Source organism: Anguilla anguilla, chromosome 9, assembly GCF_013347855.1.
Source record: "Anguilla anguilla isolate fAngAng1 chromosome 9, fAngAng1.pri, whole genome shotgun sequence".
NCBI classification, from domain to species: domain Eukaryota; kingdom Metazoa; phylum Chordata; class Actinopteri; order Anguilliformes; family Anguillidae; genus Anguilla; species Anguilla anguilla.
Genome location: NC_049209.1, coordinates 37,330,436 through 37,347,992, shown reverse-complemented (window position 1 = coordinate 37,347,992; position 17,557 = coordinate 37,330,436). Strand labels below are relative to the sequence as shown.

Below are 17,557 nucleotides of genomic sequence, written 5' to 3'. Positions count from 1 at the left end.
GGTTTATTAACAACCTTTAAGTTGAAGCCTGTTCAACATATCAATAAGCATAGGACTATAGTGTTACAACACTAAACCATAGAAAACTATATTAAAAATATTTCAAAAATTAAACAATTGTAAAGTAAATTATCTTTAAACAGGTCTTTCACTTTAAAATATATCCAAAAACAGCACATTTCAATAACAATACAGCATCTTCCTATAATGAAATATTTACAGATTAGAACAGCTATTGCTACTGAAGTGAACTGAGTCTAGGCTTGCGCTGTATCAACCACGAAGAATGCACAAGCGCAAGTCACCTCACTTGCCAACCTTAGTTGCTACTGCCATCTAGCGAAGATTCTGACAAATTACGCTTTTCATCCTCTCAATCGGTAATGCGGGAGACACATTTCCCTGGCTTTTACATTTGACGCAAAACTACCGAACGTCGGAAAATTCTAATACGGAACCGTTTCTTTTTTTCTTTTTTTTTTTAGTACCGAAAAAGTGCTGAAGTTTCGGTATATCGTGCAAAATTACGTCAGACACATATTCCAATCCATTGCTCAGCTTAGCAGAGAATGCACATTTCAGAGCGGCTCAGAGACAGATAAAATAATAACACACATTTCAATAATAGATAGGGCATTGAGAAAAAACGAAACAAAAGACAAAATATCAACTCGCGACCTGCGTGCTGCTCGCAGAATAGCCTACCGTATTATTTATTTAGACACTGGCATGTAAGAAAATTTTCGGTTACGCTGACCTATAAAACACTATTCCAAAAGCAAAATCAGACATGTTATACATCGTTAGAAAGCTTATACTCTCACCTACTGAATAAATGAATTGTCAATCAAGCCAAATTGTACTAAAAAGGGCGACAACGCCGTAAGCAACAGGTGTGGTATTAAGCGCAGCTATTTTTGAAGGTAGCCGACCCAGGTGTCACATATGCGCGTATATTTCACAAGCGGATTGTCCAAGACAATATATGACCACTCATTCGCAAAAGGGACATCTCTACGCGCAAAACCGATGATGAGATTGTATATTTATTAAATGCTTAGTCCCAGATATTGACTGTATAATGACAAGGTATAATTTAAAAAAACGTTGTCTCGTTTATTTTGTTATTCAGTAAGCAGCGTTTTCACTGCTGTATTGGCATATTTTAGGGCTAATGTCTGGTTTATCTTGTTGCTACGGAATATCACATTACATTACAGGCATTTGGCAGACGCTCTTATCCAGAGCGACGTACAACAAAGTGTATAACCAAGTGTGTCGAAAACCCTAGAGAGAAGTACCGTTCCAAGTACAGGGAACAACCGCATAGTTCAGCATAAATTGCGTCTTTTGTCTATATTCAATATTACTAATTGCAGCGAGAAACTGCAGCTGTAGACACAAGATAGTGTGTTATGTTATGGTAGCAACGGAACCATAACATATGTATTACCGTCATTGTTTTATTATACCAGCGTGTTTTCACGCGTTTGCACAGAAACTCAAATACTATCAATAAAATGGTTTAGCTATTTCTCAGCATAATGACAGATTTGAAGACTAAACGAACTCACCCGATACGGTCTTCAAATGGATCCATGCTCAAGAAAAATAATTATTCATCCTCTCAAAAAGCTTTTACTAACAAACTTTTGGTAGCCTAGCATGCACTCTGGCTGGCACTGTCTTCCATTGCTTCCCCGACGTTCAGACCGTCCCCTCACTGATAAAAACTAGACCCTACGGTGTCGGATTACTTGCGTCGCCATGGATGTCGCTTGCCGTAAAGAACTTTACTACATGTCGTAACCGTTTAGATTTGGAGCCACAGCTCTTCCGCACCCCACCTAATAAAAAAGTCCAAATGGCAGGCAAACAATATGGCGGACATATGTAGTCCCAATGGCAAAGTTGTAGAGTACGTTGAGATGCATAGGTCCATGAAGTTTTGTGTTGATCTAACTTATGGTGTGGGAGTTATGGCCTTTTATGCATGATCCTTTGTTATAGCGCCACCATCTGGCCGACATAGGTGATTTTCAGTGCCTGAGTAGTGGGGGGCCACCTGCCAAATTTGGTTGCTCTAGGACGTATGGTTGCTGAGCCTCAGACACTTTTAGCGGAGAAAAATAATAATAATAATAATAATAATAATAATAATCCTAACAGATACAATAGGGTTCCACCAGCTTCGCTGCTTGGACCCCTAATAATTGCCTGTAGTTCACTTTGTTTTAATAAATTTAAAAGCCTCAATCAAATCTCCCCTAAGTCTCCTTTTACTAAGCTTGAAAAGTCCCAAGCATCTCAAGCCTTTCCTCATAACACTTATCTTTTATACACGGAATCAATCTGGTTGCCTGTCTTTGGACCTTTTCCAGCGCCTCTGCCTTTCATGTAGTACGGTCCCCAGAACTGCACACAATACTCTGACAAGGGTATTGTATTGGGTGAGTATGATCTCTTTAGATTTATACTCTATACTCCTGGCTATGAATCCTGCAGCATCCTGTTGGCAATGTTTTTTTTTTTTTTTTACTGCTACAGCACATTGTCCAGACCCTGATAGGCTTTGATCAACTATTACTCCCAAGTCTTTTTCTACATGTGCACATTCTAATTTTGTACCACCCATAAAGTAATCCTGCCCTATGTTTGTATTCCCCACATGTAGAACTTTACATTTAGTTATATTGAATTTCATTTGCCAGGTTTCTACCCACTTCTGGGTTTTGTTTAAATTTTCTTGGATTACTTTAGTAGATTCCAAACTGTTGGCTAAACCTCCCAGTTTTGTATCATCTGCAAATTTAACTAGTGTACTTTCAATGTCCGTGTCAAGGTCATTTATGTAAATGAGGAAGAGCAGTAGACCCAGCACCGATCCCTGTGGAACTCCACTTCCCACAATACCCTGCTCAGATAAGAACCCTCCTACTGCTACCCTTTGTGTTCTATCCCGTAACCAGTTCCGAACCCACTCTGAAATGCCTCCTGTAATTCCTACTGTCCTCATTTTGAGAATGAGTTTGTCATGTGGTACCTTATCAAATGCTTTTTGGAAATCTAAGTATATAATATCATAAGCCCTGCTACCATCCAGACACTTGGTAGCTTCCTCAAAGAATGTTAAAAGGTTTGTCAGGCATGACCTTCCCTTGCAAAAACCATGTTGGCTATCCCTTAGGGTGTTATTATTTTCAAGAAATAATTCTAGTTTGTCTCTAATGATAGATTCAAGTATTTTACATGTGATGCAAGTTAAACTGACAGGCCTGTAGTTTCTTAGGCCTGTAGTTTCCTGGACCAGTACGGTCGCCTTTCTTATATACGTATTGGTTTTATATTACCTTGCTTCCAGTCCTCAGGTATTTCTCCAGTTTCTAAAGACTGTCTAAAAATACTTGCCAGTGGTTTAAAAACAATCTCACTTAACTCCTTTAGTACCCTTGGGTATATGCCACCAGGGCCTGCTGCTTTATTTGTCTTTAGTTCATGTAATTTATCTAATACTTCTATATCCCCCATCTCAATATCTGCCAAGACATTCGGAGTATTGAATATGCCTTCCGGCCTATTAGTAACCACTTCTCTGGTAAAACTCTCAAAGTAGTCATTTAGGGCATCAGCAATATCCTTATTCTCATAAAGCAGTGCTCCATCATTATTTTTAATGCCCTTAACCTCCTCTTTCCTTTCCCTACTACAGTATTGAAAGAAACGCTTAGGATTACTTTTAGCATCTTCAGCAATTTGCCTTTCATAGAGCCTTTTGGCTACCCTTAGTTCTTTTTTAACCTTAGCATGCATACTACAATATTCAGCCTTATTACACTCAGTACTGTAATTTTTATATATCTTAGACAGTTTATTCTTTTTCCTAAAACTCTTCCATATAGCTTTATTTATCCACTGTGGAAACTGCTTTTTTAACTTACTTTTCCACACCTTTGGAATGAATTTACACTGTGCATCAAGTATAACCCTTTTGAACCTGTCCCACTTTTCATTCACAGTCCTGCAATATAGAAGTTGCACCCAGTTTCTTACTTAATTCTGATCGCATCCCCTCTGATTCCCACTAAGCAATCAATTTGGTTATTCCCATTGAGCTGAAAGCATTTAAGAGCATTTAAAAAGGAGAATTTATAAATACGTGACTAGTGAACACAAAAAAATTAGTTTTTCTTAAAAAAGAAACTTGCCTTACTACCTGGAGGGAAAAAAAAAAAAAAAAAAAAAACATCGACCCTCTCTATGATCTACCTATCATGACATTTACCCTTGCTTGGAAACCCTGTATACATTACAGTATAACCTAAATTAGTCTTTTTCAAGTTCATTTTGAATGTAGTTTACCGTTTTTGACAAGATGAAATTGTGTCTTTGCTATCCTGCTCCGTACCCAGTTACTGTCACTTAGCATTTTCGCACTGAGTAGCAGTGGAGGCTTAGTGCACGCTTTATCAATTGTTTCAGAGCTTTCTTTATCAGCAAATGCTTGCATAAAAAACACAGCATGCTAAAGAAACAACATCTAAATTAAATTTGTGTGCACACAGAATAGTGTAGCTAAAAGTCAATTCCGCAACTTCAGATGAAATGTTTTTAAATTTCAATAAATAAATTTCAACATTCAGATTCATTTTCACTACCCAATAACAGGTTTAGATAAACTGGACTTGCTAGAGTTACATTGAACCTGTAGCCTCTTAACATGTCCCATCAACGCTGTGGTGAAGCTACGAGAGAGTTCAAAACTACCTTGGACACGTTTATATTCATAAATTAGGTAAAAAATAAAGTGCCACAAATGCAATCTTGGCAAAATGTAAAAAGTCATTCTTTAGTTTTATTTATTTTTTTCCATTTCTTGCCTTGCTGCTCATTAAAGTGTCTTTTTGACTTTTCTCAACAAAAAGTGCTTTACAAATGAGTGGTATGAATTCTAATAAAGCAAGACACTACTATTACTAACACTGCCCAGGGAATACTAACAATTGCCCTATACTAAAAGATAGGCCTATAAGTCAACCACCAAATGTTAAATACGTACATTCTCAGTTCATTAGCAAAGGCTAACGGGTGTCTCTTACAACCAATGCGACTAACTGTCAAAAATATCACACAAATAACTGAAGTGTTACAAGCAAAAATACCAACGTCTTCCAAAAACTGAAGTAAAAAGCAATTACGGTACAATGAGCACTCGTATATTACTGTGTAATGTCACGGTTCACTGCGCAACACTATACTGTAGCAACCACTCTTGCTGTTTGTGCGAGGCTATCACAACGAGGTACTGGGGGTTGACCGCTGGAAAGCTTATACTGTCCTCTAATGGATAAAAGAGTTATCAACCAAACTAGAATTAACTGAAACAAGAGACACCGGCCTAAATAAGATAAAATAGATTTTGCACATAGCTGTCATAAATACCTACACACTTTCTATTTTTGTGTTTATTTCTCAATTGAACCGATTGGTTCAACACAATAAATGACCACAGAATCTTGAAAGGGACTTCATGTGTAAAACCAAAGATAAGTTGTATATTTATTACTTATTGTTAGTAGAATGACGTGGTATAATTCCACAATATTCCTCTCAATTATTTTGCTATTCAGTGTATTGGCATACCTTCAGGCTACTGTTGGCTTCATCTTGTTGCTGTGACAGAATACAAATTTTACGTGGTGAAAGAATATATCTATGAACGCTCAGATAGATGCTATTGTCCAGTGTGACATGCATGGGGGTTGTAGTTGCAGATGAAACTGCAGGGAGGCTGTGCCTGTTAAATGGATGATCTACATGTCAATGGTGGCACTTAAAAACTCCATGAGTCATAGTTGTATAGTATAATCTACTAATAAATCTTGAACGCTGCGTTTGTCGTTTCCACTCATAGTTTGGTTGCAGGAGCACTGAATGCCTGAGTTGAGCAATCTCAGGACACTGGCATCCTGGCCACTAGGGGGCTTGCACAAAGGGGTTAAATACCTTTAGGAGTGCTGTCTCAAAACTATGAAGAGGTCTGAAGCCAGAAAGCAGTTTTTCAAAAATATAATTCCGATTGATTGCAGATAAAATTTGTTTGGAGACTATAATTGAGAACTGAAGTGCCTAGACTTGGTTTCTTTGGGAGTGGCTGGTTTCCTGCACATTTGAAATAAGTAGAAACATACCCCATCATGAGTGAACGGTTTACCATGGAGACTAAATCAGGACCAATTGCAGCCAACACACCCATTACAAGAAAACCGCATTATGTCCAGTTTGCATCTGAAAATCAAGCCAATTGTAGCACCATAATAGGAATATCTTGATTTTGTTGTGACAATACTGGATACACAAGCTGAAATGTATGTAATGTACAATAATCTGGTGATACTTTATTATTAAAAGAATGCTTGCACATCGCTTTAACCCCTTTGTGCAATCCCCCTAGTGGTTTGCATCCCGCGTGCCTAGATTTCTCAACTCAGACAGTCATCGCCCCTGCAATCAAACTATGAGTTGAAAACACAATCTCTGTGTTCTAGTTTTATTAGTAGACAATACACGACAAATATGTTGAATATGGAGTTTTGCAGCGCCATCATTGTCACGAAGGTCATCCATTTAAGGACCCCCACCCTGCAGGCTCATCTGAAACCACACACCCCAGCCTTGACACAATGGACAAGTGTGTCCATTTGGGCATAAAAATATTTTTTCACCACTAAAAATTTATGTATTCCGTCACAGCAACTAGATAAACCCAACAATACCTCTCAGACATGCCAATACAGCAGGGAAAACACTGCTCACTGAGGTACACAATAAACTAAAAATATTTTGGTTACATACACTATTTTTGAAATTAGGTGCTATTTATAATGAGGCTATTTCATACTGTAGCTCAGTCATTGTTTATGTTTCATGCACCGGATTTGACGCGAAGCGGGAGCATCGACAAAACTTTTCAGTGGACAGTGGACTATTGTTTTAATGCTGTCCCATCCCTGTACAAAAAACATTACATACGTTACAGTACAGAAAAACATACGAGTGTTGATGATTACATATGTAGGTACGTGAACCACATTGTATCACAATGTTTTTAGCATTTTTTTAAATCTGACAGTTTAATCTAAAACCATCTTAAGGGGCACATTTACATGCTTTATAATGGACAAAAAGAATTTTACTCATTTTTGGAGAGATTTTGGATGTTTCTGGATCCCTTGATATTTCAGACCACTGTACTGCACTGCGCTTGTACCTCTTGCTCACTCACAAAATGATGCAAAAGTGAGTTTGAGTCAAAACAGTTGATTTGTAGCAGAATGTATGATTATATTGTTATTTAAAGCAATGCATAATTGAGACATTTTGGATAGATTTGGAGACACGGGGTTAGGGTTGGGTCGGTTTCCGGTTTTGCCGGTCCGGTGTACAAGCTTAAACCGGTTTGATTTTAAGCAAACCGACTGAACCGGCATGTCATTATGAGACGTTCTGCCAAATTAAAAAGCAGCCTACATCAGCAACCTGTGCCAACAGCGCTAAATCCAACTTGTATTGTATTAGTAATAAGCAAAATGACAACGTGATTAACATAATATTGTTTGTTTATAAACGAAGACACTAATGTCTGAGTGCAAAAAAAAAAAAAAAAAAAAGATTGACAGGCTGTGCCCAATTTAGTGCTGAGGCCGGCAACAAGGAGATCAAATTTCATTATAAAATGGGTAGCTCAAATCAAGCAACATTATTGTTTTGCTTTTGAATTGTTGTTACATTCCCTCCCCTTATCCAATTTCACAATTGATGGCAACGTTGAATCTCATTTCTAGTTACTGTTTCTAGCTTTATTTATGGTTGCCAACCATCCCGCAAAATTTGGAATCGTCCCTTATTTGGATAGTAGAATAGGCGTTCCGCATTTAACTCATGGCTACGGGACGCATTTTCATCCGTATGTTTGTGAACGATTGCGTTTATAGTAACCGCTGTTTTGAATACAATTCAATAGTTAGCTAGCTAGCTAGCCGGGATTACAAGTATGCCGTGAGACCATTCTGACTTAAAACCAAGAATTTTAATATTGGCTAGGTGATAAGTGACAGCGAATCTATGATAAAGCTAGCTGGCATTCAAAACCTGTTTCAGAGGGTCTTAGAAAGACGTTATGTCTACACTGCGTGACCGAACCATTTTAAAAAGCAAGACAGAGCTAGGGAGATGAATTTGATTGACTTATGGTTTCATGCAGTTTTATTAAATAATGTAATGACAAAAATTGGTGCGGGTATAAAATGAGAAGGAACTATTTTTTCTTGATAGAATTTTTTCATAGTTGTTTTCATAGAATTAAAGACCAGGGGTTTTGGCGTAACAATGGTCCAAACAGAACTACCAACCACAGTTTTTGCATCATAACGGTCCAAATAGAACTAGCCTACCCACCAGAGTTTTGCTTGACAACGGTAAAGCCGCTACACTCTCATTCATGGGCTCTCATTATGATCCACTCGGGAGCGGCCGAGTCACGTGCGACACGTTGTGGTAAAATTCGATATTACCAGTCCAGTCCGGTATTTGGCTTAATATCAAACCGGTTTGAAAATTTTTACATCGGCCCAACTCTACACGGGGTACACTGCGTACTGCTTTGCTTCATACTTTAGTATTTCTGCATATCACCCTTAGATTTTGCACAATTGTGGTCAAGGGGTTTTTGATCCAGGACAAGTATAGTTTAACCTGCTCAAAATATGCAATCTCAGTATTTCACTGCAAACTAAAAAGTTAATTTCTTCTCCCCCCCCCCCCCCCCAAGATAATTGCATTTGTGGCACTTTATTTCTCTCATTTAGAATATAATCTAATCTAGTATAGTAAAAGGTATAACGGTTTTGCTTCATTTAAGACATTTTCCAAGTCTCCATGATGCTCACAACTGGAGTTATAAAGCTTTAAATGGGTGAGGATTTTGCATCCGTTCAAAGGGGCTAAATTAAATAATGAGTATTCCATTACTCAAACCAAACTTATATCACATAAAGGTATGTTTTGGTTAATTCTAAATAGCCAAAATGGCTAGGAAATTGAATCTTCCATACATGCTTGTGAAGTTATCTGAAAAGAATTACATTTGTATGAATACGTGAAATTCTGACCAATAAAGGACAAAACATTTCAATAAAGGGGACACTAAAGATTATCCACCTTATTTAAGATTATCCAATCTTAACTAAACAGCAGGTTTAGTTAAGATTCTCAGGGATCTGCAGTAGTGCTTCCTAAGTCTTTCCGAAATGTATTTGACCCAGGTCTGGTTTAAAGTACACAGGAGAGACGGTAGGCGTCAACACGCCCTTCTTCCCTGCTGTGCGGTACAGGGACTCTCACTTTTCAAAGCGCTGGAAAAGCGCATGGGACACCTCGTACTTCTTCTCCAGCCGGGCCATGGCGCCATTCACCTTGGTGCTGATGGTGTCCATGTTTACATCCAACTTCTTCAGAAGGTTAAAGAACTGCTTCACACTGCAGGCAGAGGGCACCAGGTTAGTGTGTAAGCAATACGGAATTCAACAGATGGACCATGGCTATACACAATATGTAATACACAGCATTAAAGGACCCGTATGTTCTTAGCCAGAGAAACTCAGAAAATCTGACAAATTAGGCAAAGAGCAAAAGGGTTAGGTAAAGTCCTAGTGAGGATGTAAATTAAAATATTCAAATAGTACTTCAAATAAATTACAATCCACCATGTGACCAATGCCTTCATCAGTAATTACAACTCAACATCACAATTTTATACTGGTGTAAGTAAAATCTATATTTGTTCATTTTACAGCACAACAAAGCAAGGTAGTAAATGATATAATTAATACTTGAATTGCACCAATTTAAAAAGTACTTGTTAAAAAATATTTGCATTATTTTTAACAACATGGATTCAGACAATTGAGTATAGGTAAACTGGGTTTCTTTAAATCAGCAGGTTTGTCATCTTGGTCCATTACATTATTTACTTGCTAAGCAGACACCTTTCCTAACATGTGCAAGAAAAACAGACACACAAATTGATAGATGCTCTGAAAAACACAAAGTGCCACCACTTGACACTTCACCACATCTGCTTTATCACTCACTTTAGATTCACAGCCTTCTGTATCTCAGTGAAGGTGAAGGTCATGACCTCCAGGTCTGTCGCCGCAATGAACAGACAAGCACCCCAGACCTTGAGGTTGGTGTCCTACATCAACAAAGACCGCACGTCAAAAGAAAATTTAACCAATATACAAAACAAAATAAAATGCATCTGCAAATAGCAATTAAGGAGGCCAACCACTCAAGTACTTTTTATCATTTGTTTCAGATGCACAGAAGTTTAACAAGAGTGAAGAGCTAATGACTGTTGATCCTGAAATATTAAGTGCCACATATTTTTGTATTTGAGCATGAAACAACTAATGCATGCAGTGCTTTGAAACTGCAGAAGATAGAGTAATTTTTAAAGAAAATGACAAGACTAAGAGGAGCCTGTAGTACTAATATGAAGTACTTAACTTGCCACAGAATGGTTCATTTTATAAAACTGTTTAATCAAAATACACCAAATATAACACACTTGTATGAAACGGCCACAAGATGGAAGTCTAGGGGCATAAATGAACTACATACTATATGGCCAATGTTTGTGTATCTGCAAGCAAGTGATGTTTATTCTCATTTTCTGTGTTCAAATGAGGTAACATACTTTAGAAATATGATTACAATATGTACTTATGTAATTAGTCAAGCTTCAACACTAAATGTTAATAATGAATCGGTATGATCATGAGATTCATTTAAAGTATGTTTAAAGTACACCAATTCTAGTATAAACTGTAGTCTAACCCATTCATGTTAAATTAATACAGAACGTCTTGCAATGGCACAACGCACTTGAGCAAACAAAAGAATTCGAGAATTTCATAAAATGCAAAACAATACTTTATTCTGATTGGATTCTGATGGAAAATGCAAAATGGCAGCAATTCAATGCATACATGTTCCTGATGTGGCAATTAATCTCTCTTGTATGACAGGAATATCCAACAGCTGTAACGACTGACAAAAAATATATACATTTTTTATATTTGGAGCTCTATAGCACTACCATGACCAACGATTTGTTATTCTAAATGTGTTCAGGATGTTTCCTAGCATGGTGCTCTTTTCTGTGTTGGGAGGGGCAGGCATGACAACAGAGCCTGTGGTTTAGGATCAGATTCCAGCAAAGTGTGTGTTGCAAGTTAGCTGCAGCAATGGCAAATTCGGTTCTCCCATCAAGATGTCCCTCCATCTTAGGGAACCGTTGTTACTGTTTATAGTTACAACTTAGCTAGCTCAGTAAATCACCTGCATTTATTTCAATCAAGGAAACTGAATTTAATACAGCATGCATGCTATCTAGGTAGGCTACATGCAGCCAGTTTCACTAACAAAGTTGCTAACAATGACTCCAGTCCTCATCAGGGTTCACTAAAAAAGAAACGTAGCATACATTGGTTTAACATATTAAGGCTGTCAAAAGTGCCATGAAATTGAGTTTGAATATTAGCTTTTGTAATTAGTTCGAATATATTCGAATATCATTTGCCTATAATTCACAAAACTAAGCTTCTTATTGTCGGGCAAAATATGCACGTGACGCTCCCTCTAAACTGGCCTACTATTTTCCACAAGCGGGCAATAGAATAGAGGACATCGGTGAACTTTAATACTAGGTTACCACATCTGGGGCCTCATTTATAAAACGTATTTTAGATTAACTGTGTGGCGCGTGCGTAGAAAATCACGTCAAAGTAGTGATTCATAAAATTTCAACATGACTCGATTTGACCGTGGAAACGGTCGTGGCTCTACGTCAGGTCTTCACTTGACGTATTGACGCAAGTTCATTTTATAAATGAGCCCCCTTCAGTTTCTATAGCCTAATGCGCAAATGAATAAAGCACTTTGCCACAAATCGGCATTTATTAATCATAGGGAAATGATTGTTTATAGGAAATCCCTGTTTATTTCTTAACACAAAAACTATTCAAACGGCTAATACCTGTACTAAAACAACATAAATTACTTACTCTGTTTAGTTTGTTTAACTTCTTTCATCATCCAATTTTTATCAAAATCTTCAGAAAAGAAAGGAAACATAGCCTGCCATGGGAACATTATTTAGCCTAAATTGTTAGCTAACCAGATCTGTTGAACGAAGTGAAAAAAGAGACTGGCTCGCAAGGCTAGCTGACCAGTAACGTTCGGCGTCCATGGCGCTGAAAGTATCACCGGAGGTTATTGGCAAGGAAAACCAGACGATCCACTTGCCCTGGGTCCAGGGATGAACGTTTTTTGTTGACAGAGGAAGTAACGTTAGCGCAGGAAATGAACTATGCGTGCATGAACATGATTTGCCGCATGAAATGAAAGCCTGCATGTTAATTACAATATACGGGATTCAAAACTAATATTCGAATGCTCAAATTTAGGTTCGAACTTTAAAAAAAGAAAATTTTCGAATAGTTTTCGAACATCTAATATTTTTTGACAGCCCTATAACATATCAGGTGACAGATTTGCCTCTGCTGTAGAGGTTCTCCCGGCCAGAGGGAAATGCTTTCAGGTTTTCGACAGTAGGGGGCAGCAGAGTAATTTCTCCTCATATGGACAGTTTCCATCATTCTGGATTGTACTTGATGTCAGGCTGCGTTGCACTTCGGGGTGATGTGCTATCTTCAGATAACTGCTTTATTATTGACATATTGCCTCAACTTTTCATGTTCTTTATGTTTGATGCTTTTTGCTTGAAAGGTGCTTTTAAATAAAAAATTAAGTTGTCTGCATTGTTACGCCTTGGTGCATGCCTCATACCTATGCAGCACCAAGAGTCTGCCACTTTTCAGGGTTTCCTACAAAAACAGCCACAATGACCACAAACTCTCAACCCTTCAAAACATAATTCTGTACCTTCTGACCTCGTGTAAACAGGCAGAATTCAAAAACAACTTCACACATCCAAACAATAAAGCCCCAGGCTACTTCTTTTTCATACTGATTACATCATCAGAAAAGCCCAGAACATCATACATCTCTTCACTGGACATTTAGCTACATCAGCCAATAAAAACATTAAATACACACACAAAATGGCCAAAACTAAAGCAATAAAAAAAAAAGTAATTTGCGGTTTCTGCGGCTACTTCACTGGTGCCTTGCTGGTCACGAGAGCCACCAGACCACCACACTGTAGGGGTCAAGTATTCAGGCCTGTACCGTTTTCTTAGAGCATGCCACGTATGCAGTCGCCCACTTGTCGAGAATATAGTGAAGGATGACTCATCTGACCATATCACTTTTTTCCCCACATCTCTGAGGACCAGTGCCTAGGGTTTTTGACCTTCTCACATCACCTGAAGAGTTGCTCTTCTGTTTTCCTTACATATCACACTAATGAACAAGCATCACTGTCATCGAATGTCTGCTATCAACTACAATTTCCAACTCTGTTTACTGATGTCTTTCCGATGTCGCTTTAGTCACTATTCCTATTGTAACACTAGCTAGTCCAGCAGTATTTGACTGAAGCTCCTGTCATCCATGCCATAATAATGAACCCTCTTTCAAAGTTACTTACATCTTTTCCTCTTGCCATCTTGATCCAAAATCGAGGTCAACTGGGACTGTTCAGCATTTTTATACACGACACAGAGCATGACAGAATGTTAATTGCTTAATTGTATCATGCCGTACACCTGTATGAAAGCATCTGCATGAATTATGTTCCCCACTCATTTATTCAGGTTTTTCCTTTAATTTGTCACCCTTCTGTATATATTCCATAACAGCACTTCTAACAAACTGGTAGATTTTACTCGGAAGAATGTTATATCTGCCTCGAAATTGGACTAATGATTTTGTCAACATTGCTCGTGAAAATGCTAACGTGTCTCACAAGGAACAATGAAAACCTGCCAAGAAGAAAATCTCTTCAGTTCCACAGCCTATAGCCTATCAAAAGGGGTGTAAGTCAACAAATTATAAGTGAAAAGTACACATCAGAAATTCACATATATTTTTGTTATTTTATTTGACATTTATGAAAGTGGTTTACAGTAGGCTAATACGCAGTCATGGCATTGAAGCCTTTGAAAATAGAAAAAGCTTTAAAACTTTCTATTTAGTGTTTAACATTTCAATAAAAACTTTTTTTTTTTTAATTCCATTATTTCATGGTAAATTCATATCTTTAAAAAACAAAAAAAAACAAAACAGCGATTAATTTCCAATACCGAATCGGAATCAGACTAAAAAAAATTTTTTAAATCGCTCGGCACTAATAGAAAGCAATCTCAGGTGCAGTTTCATAAAATTCCAATTGCTGATATAGCATTTGAGAAATTTGTTCTCAAATTTTGGTACCACAATACTTTTTTAATTCCAGTACGCCACGCAACCCTACCACCACAATTTTTGGCTGGACCGCAACAGCGGGGCCAGCCCTACAAACGCAAATGTCTGTGACTGAGTGAGTGATGAACTTACACCATTGGTCGGCCCAGCTATGAAGTTACACCATTGGTCGGCCGGTCTGAACTGAACAACAGCGTTGATACAACTTCAAAAATTATTTGGGATTTTGGACTCTTTTACCAAACTGTTCAAATAGTCTAGGAGAAGAATAATCTTTTTTTTTTTTTTTTTTTAATTCAAGTATTATTTCTTACAAATTAAAATGGCCTAAAATTCCTAATATTTAATCCCTTGTGGCAGCCATATTTTTTATCTGATCATGTTCAAACTTGGTACATATTGATGTCAAAGCGCTCCCTTTTGGCCCACTGCATCCAGGAATGATGCATACTCATTTGCATATTTTGTTATGGTACTGATTGATCAGCATGTAACAATTGATTTCTGATGTAGGAACTTTTTATTTTCAAGCGTGTTAGCAACCAGTACAAGCATGCAACACACACATTTTTCTGTCGATCCATGGTTCATGCAACTCACGGTTCATTATTTTCATAAAATTTGAACAGTGGAGGATCTAATGGGCACACTTGAGTTTTACTTGTTCATTTTTAGGAGGTGCGGGAGTGTTTCGTGTCTCGGTTCTTGGCAGTTATGGCATTTCAAAGTTTTTTTTATTTTGGTTGCTTGTTATAGAATCCCTCCAGCATTTTATGCATTCCAGTCTGCTGTGAGCATGTGGTTTCAGGTTCTTTATCTACCTGCCAAATCTCACCTAAAACACAAAAGGTTTGAACAACTTAGGGCCACTTTTTTTATGGAAAAAAGGAAAAGTTCTGAAAATACAATCATAATAAAACCAAGGAATACAATAGGGTGCCTCATAGCTTTGGTTCATGGCCCCCTAAAAGTGATTATTTTCTAATTTGGACCCCACCCCCACACACACAAATTGTTTTTTTTAGTTGGTCAACATCCAACAAAATCAGCCTCATAGTGGAAAGTCCTGTGGGTGAAGGCGATTTGGCTTCACAAGATTCAGAAAGTGGTTACTCACCAGGACAATGTCCTTAGAGGCTCGCACTGAGTCCCATATGCTCCAGGCATGGTCACACACTTCATCATTAATCTTCAACTTCTCAGAGAGTGTCACAAAGTCTGCATCCTTGTCTTTGACTCTGCACATCAGGGACATAAGGATGTGTGAATGAAAAACCATACATGATGTGTATAATTTAACAAAATATATAAAATGCAAGATACATTTTACGGGTCAACTTTTAGATTTTTACTACCACTAAAGAAACTCAACAGCAAAAATATAATTATACTTAAAATTAAAAGTTCCAATCGCTCAACTTGATTACTGAAATGTCCATTTCTTCTAACAGCACCTTTAATACGTAGTTAAGTTGATCAGAATGGCAAGATAACACAGCTACATTAATATTTTCATAAAATCGTAGGCCTATGTGTCGCGCGATAAGTTTCTAATAAATTGTTGGCTGGCGGATTGCGACCAAAAGCAGTGGCAAATCAGGAGACGGCAAAATACAGCAATAAAAGCACCTACCAATTTAAATCAAGTCGTTCATCCGTGTCTGTGCTCATTGTGCTGCAAATAACTTGAGGAAATCGACTGTCATAAACCAACTTTACCGACTTTAATCTGCTCAACTAAGTCCATTGGTCTTTTTATTTAGATTTTTATAGCCGTTTTTTTTTTTTTTTTAATCGAGTTGTGACGATTTAAGGCGTTTTTTAGCCTGAGACTACCGTTCATTTAATGAAAACTGCATTTTGGTACAGTGCTGTAATTCCAGGCTCCTACCCCAACAAAAATGGTAACTTTGCTTGCTAACCAACCTAGCTACTACCCAGCCCGGTAGTGATAGGCCAAAACAAACAGGCACATTCATTCACTCAATTAATTTGTTCATTTCGCCATTAACGAAGTTAGGTGATTCAAACAGTAATACAACTGTGGTTCTAGGAAGCTGGTAAATAACCATTGATAAGTCCAACAACCACTGAACAGTAATTTGTTAGCTAGCTAGTATTCAATGACAAAAACTAGTATCACCGCGGACAATGTGAAACAGAAAAATAAAAGACCTTTAACCAACGTCGACTTACCCGTCACTAGACAATTCTGAAATCGTATCCTTGACTGTGGAGTCGACTGCGTTGTGCTTTATTTCCTTGCTGAGAGGTGTCCCAGTACTACGCTTTTTAGGTGGCATGTCGACAGTTTACTTTTTTTTAAATACGATCCGGTGCTGGAACCTGTGAAACTAAATATGAACAGCAGAGTCGCTAAAACCCCTGTACAGTCTCACTCTAACAACGTTTTAAATTTAAATCCCAGTCAGACAACCCCAGCACAAAACCGCTAAGGGTTGATTAATGCTCATAAGGTAGCAAGTGATTGATTCGCTCTTCTCCCAAATCGCGGGAAAACTGTAGAAACGAACATCCGCCAAAATTATGTCATTTCCTGTTCCCCACGCTCTAGACAGGGGACCGGGGATCATAGACATACATGCATAGACGCCGCATTGGCCTTTGGATCTTACGTCAACGTCGCCGCCATATTGGTCCAGGCAAGACTGGCCTGTAAACAAGTACAAGTAAACGGGGGAGCTGCGGTTTTTCTGGATAAAAAGCACTGTAACGTTTACATTTCTCAACCGATTTCAATTAGTCGTTTTTATATTCAAGGGTTTATGATCTACGTGGAGTACAAAAAAAGTTTTATCTCCCGTTACTTAAAATCTCCGATAGTTAGGCTATAATCGCTGCTAGACCCTCAAGAGAGGAGTGTGTAGCCTATCAACCAAGCGGCCAGAAACAGACCTCGTTTTTGAAGCTCATTTCCTGGTCTTGTTGCTCACTAACGCCACTGCGGTTGGTTCCAGTATAGGTGTTTTCATATCCGGTTTCCATGTATGTCTACGGTACAAATGCGGTGAAAATACAAAGTCTATAATTTTTTCTCACAAGAACAAATAGTCACAATATGTGTATTTTATGTGTCTTATGACTGTCC

General features: G+C 38.0%; 1 protein-coding gene across 2 annotated transcripts in view; it reads right to left on the bottom strand.

Moving 5' to 3' along the window:
• Positions 1–16,994, bottom strand: part of rb1 (retinoblastoma 1) — a 199,872-nt gene extending 182,878 nt beyond the window's left edge. Inside the window, exons 1-4 of one of the 2 annotated variants that reach the window (XM_035432080.1) lie at positions 16,645–16,994; positions 15,566–15,686; positions 10,149–10,252; positions 9,400–9,534 (exon numbers count right to left, since the gene is read on the bottom strand). In XM_035432080.1, the coding sequence (XP_035287971.1) occupies positions 9,400–9,534; positions 10,149–10,252; positions 15,566–15,686; positions 16,645–16,751 (467 nt within the window). In that variant the 5' untranslated portion in view covers positions 16,752–16,994. The remainder of the gene's footprint in view (positions 1–9,399; positions 9,535–10,148; positions 10,253–15,565; positions 15,687–16,644) is intronic. The other variant, XM_035432081.1, reaches the window with a different exon arrangement.
• Between the last annotated feature and the right edge of the window lie 563 nt (positions 16,995–17,557).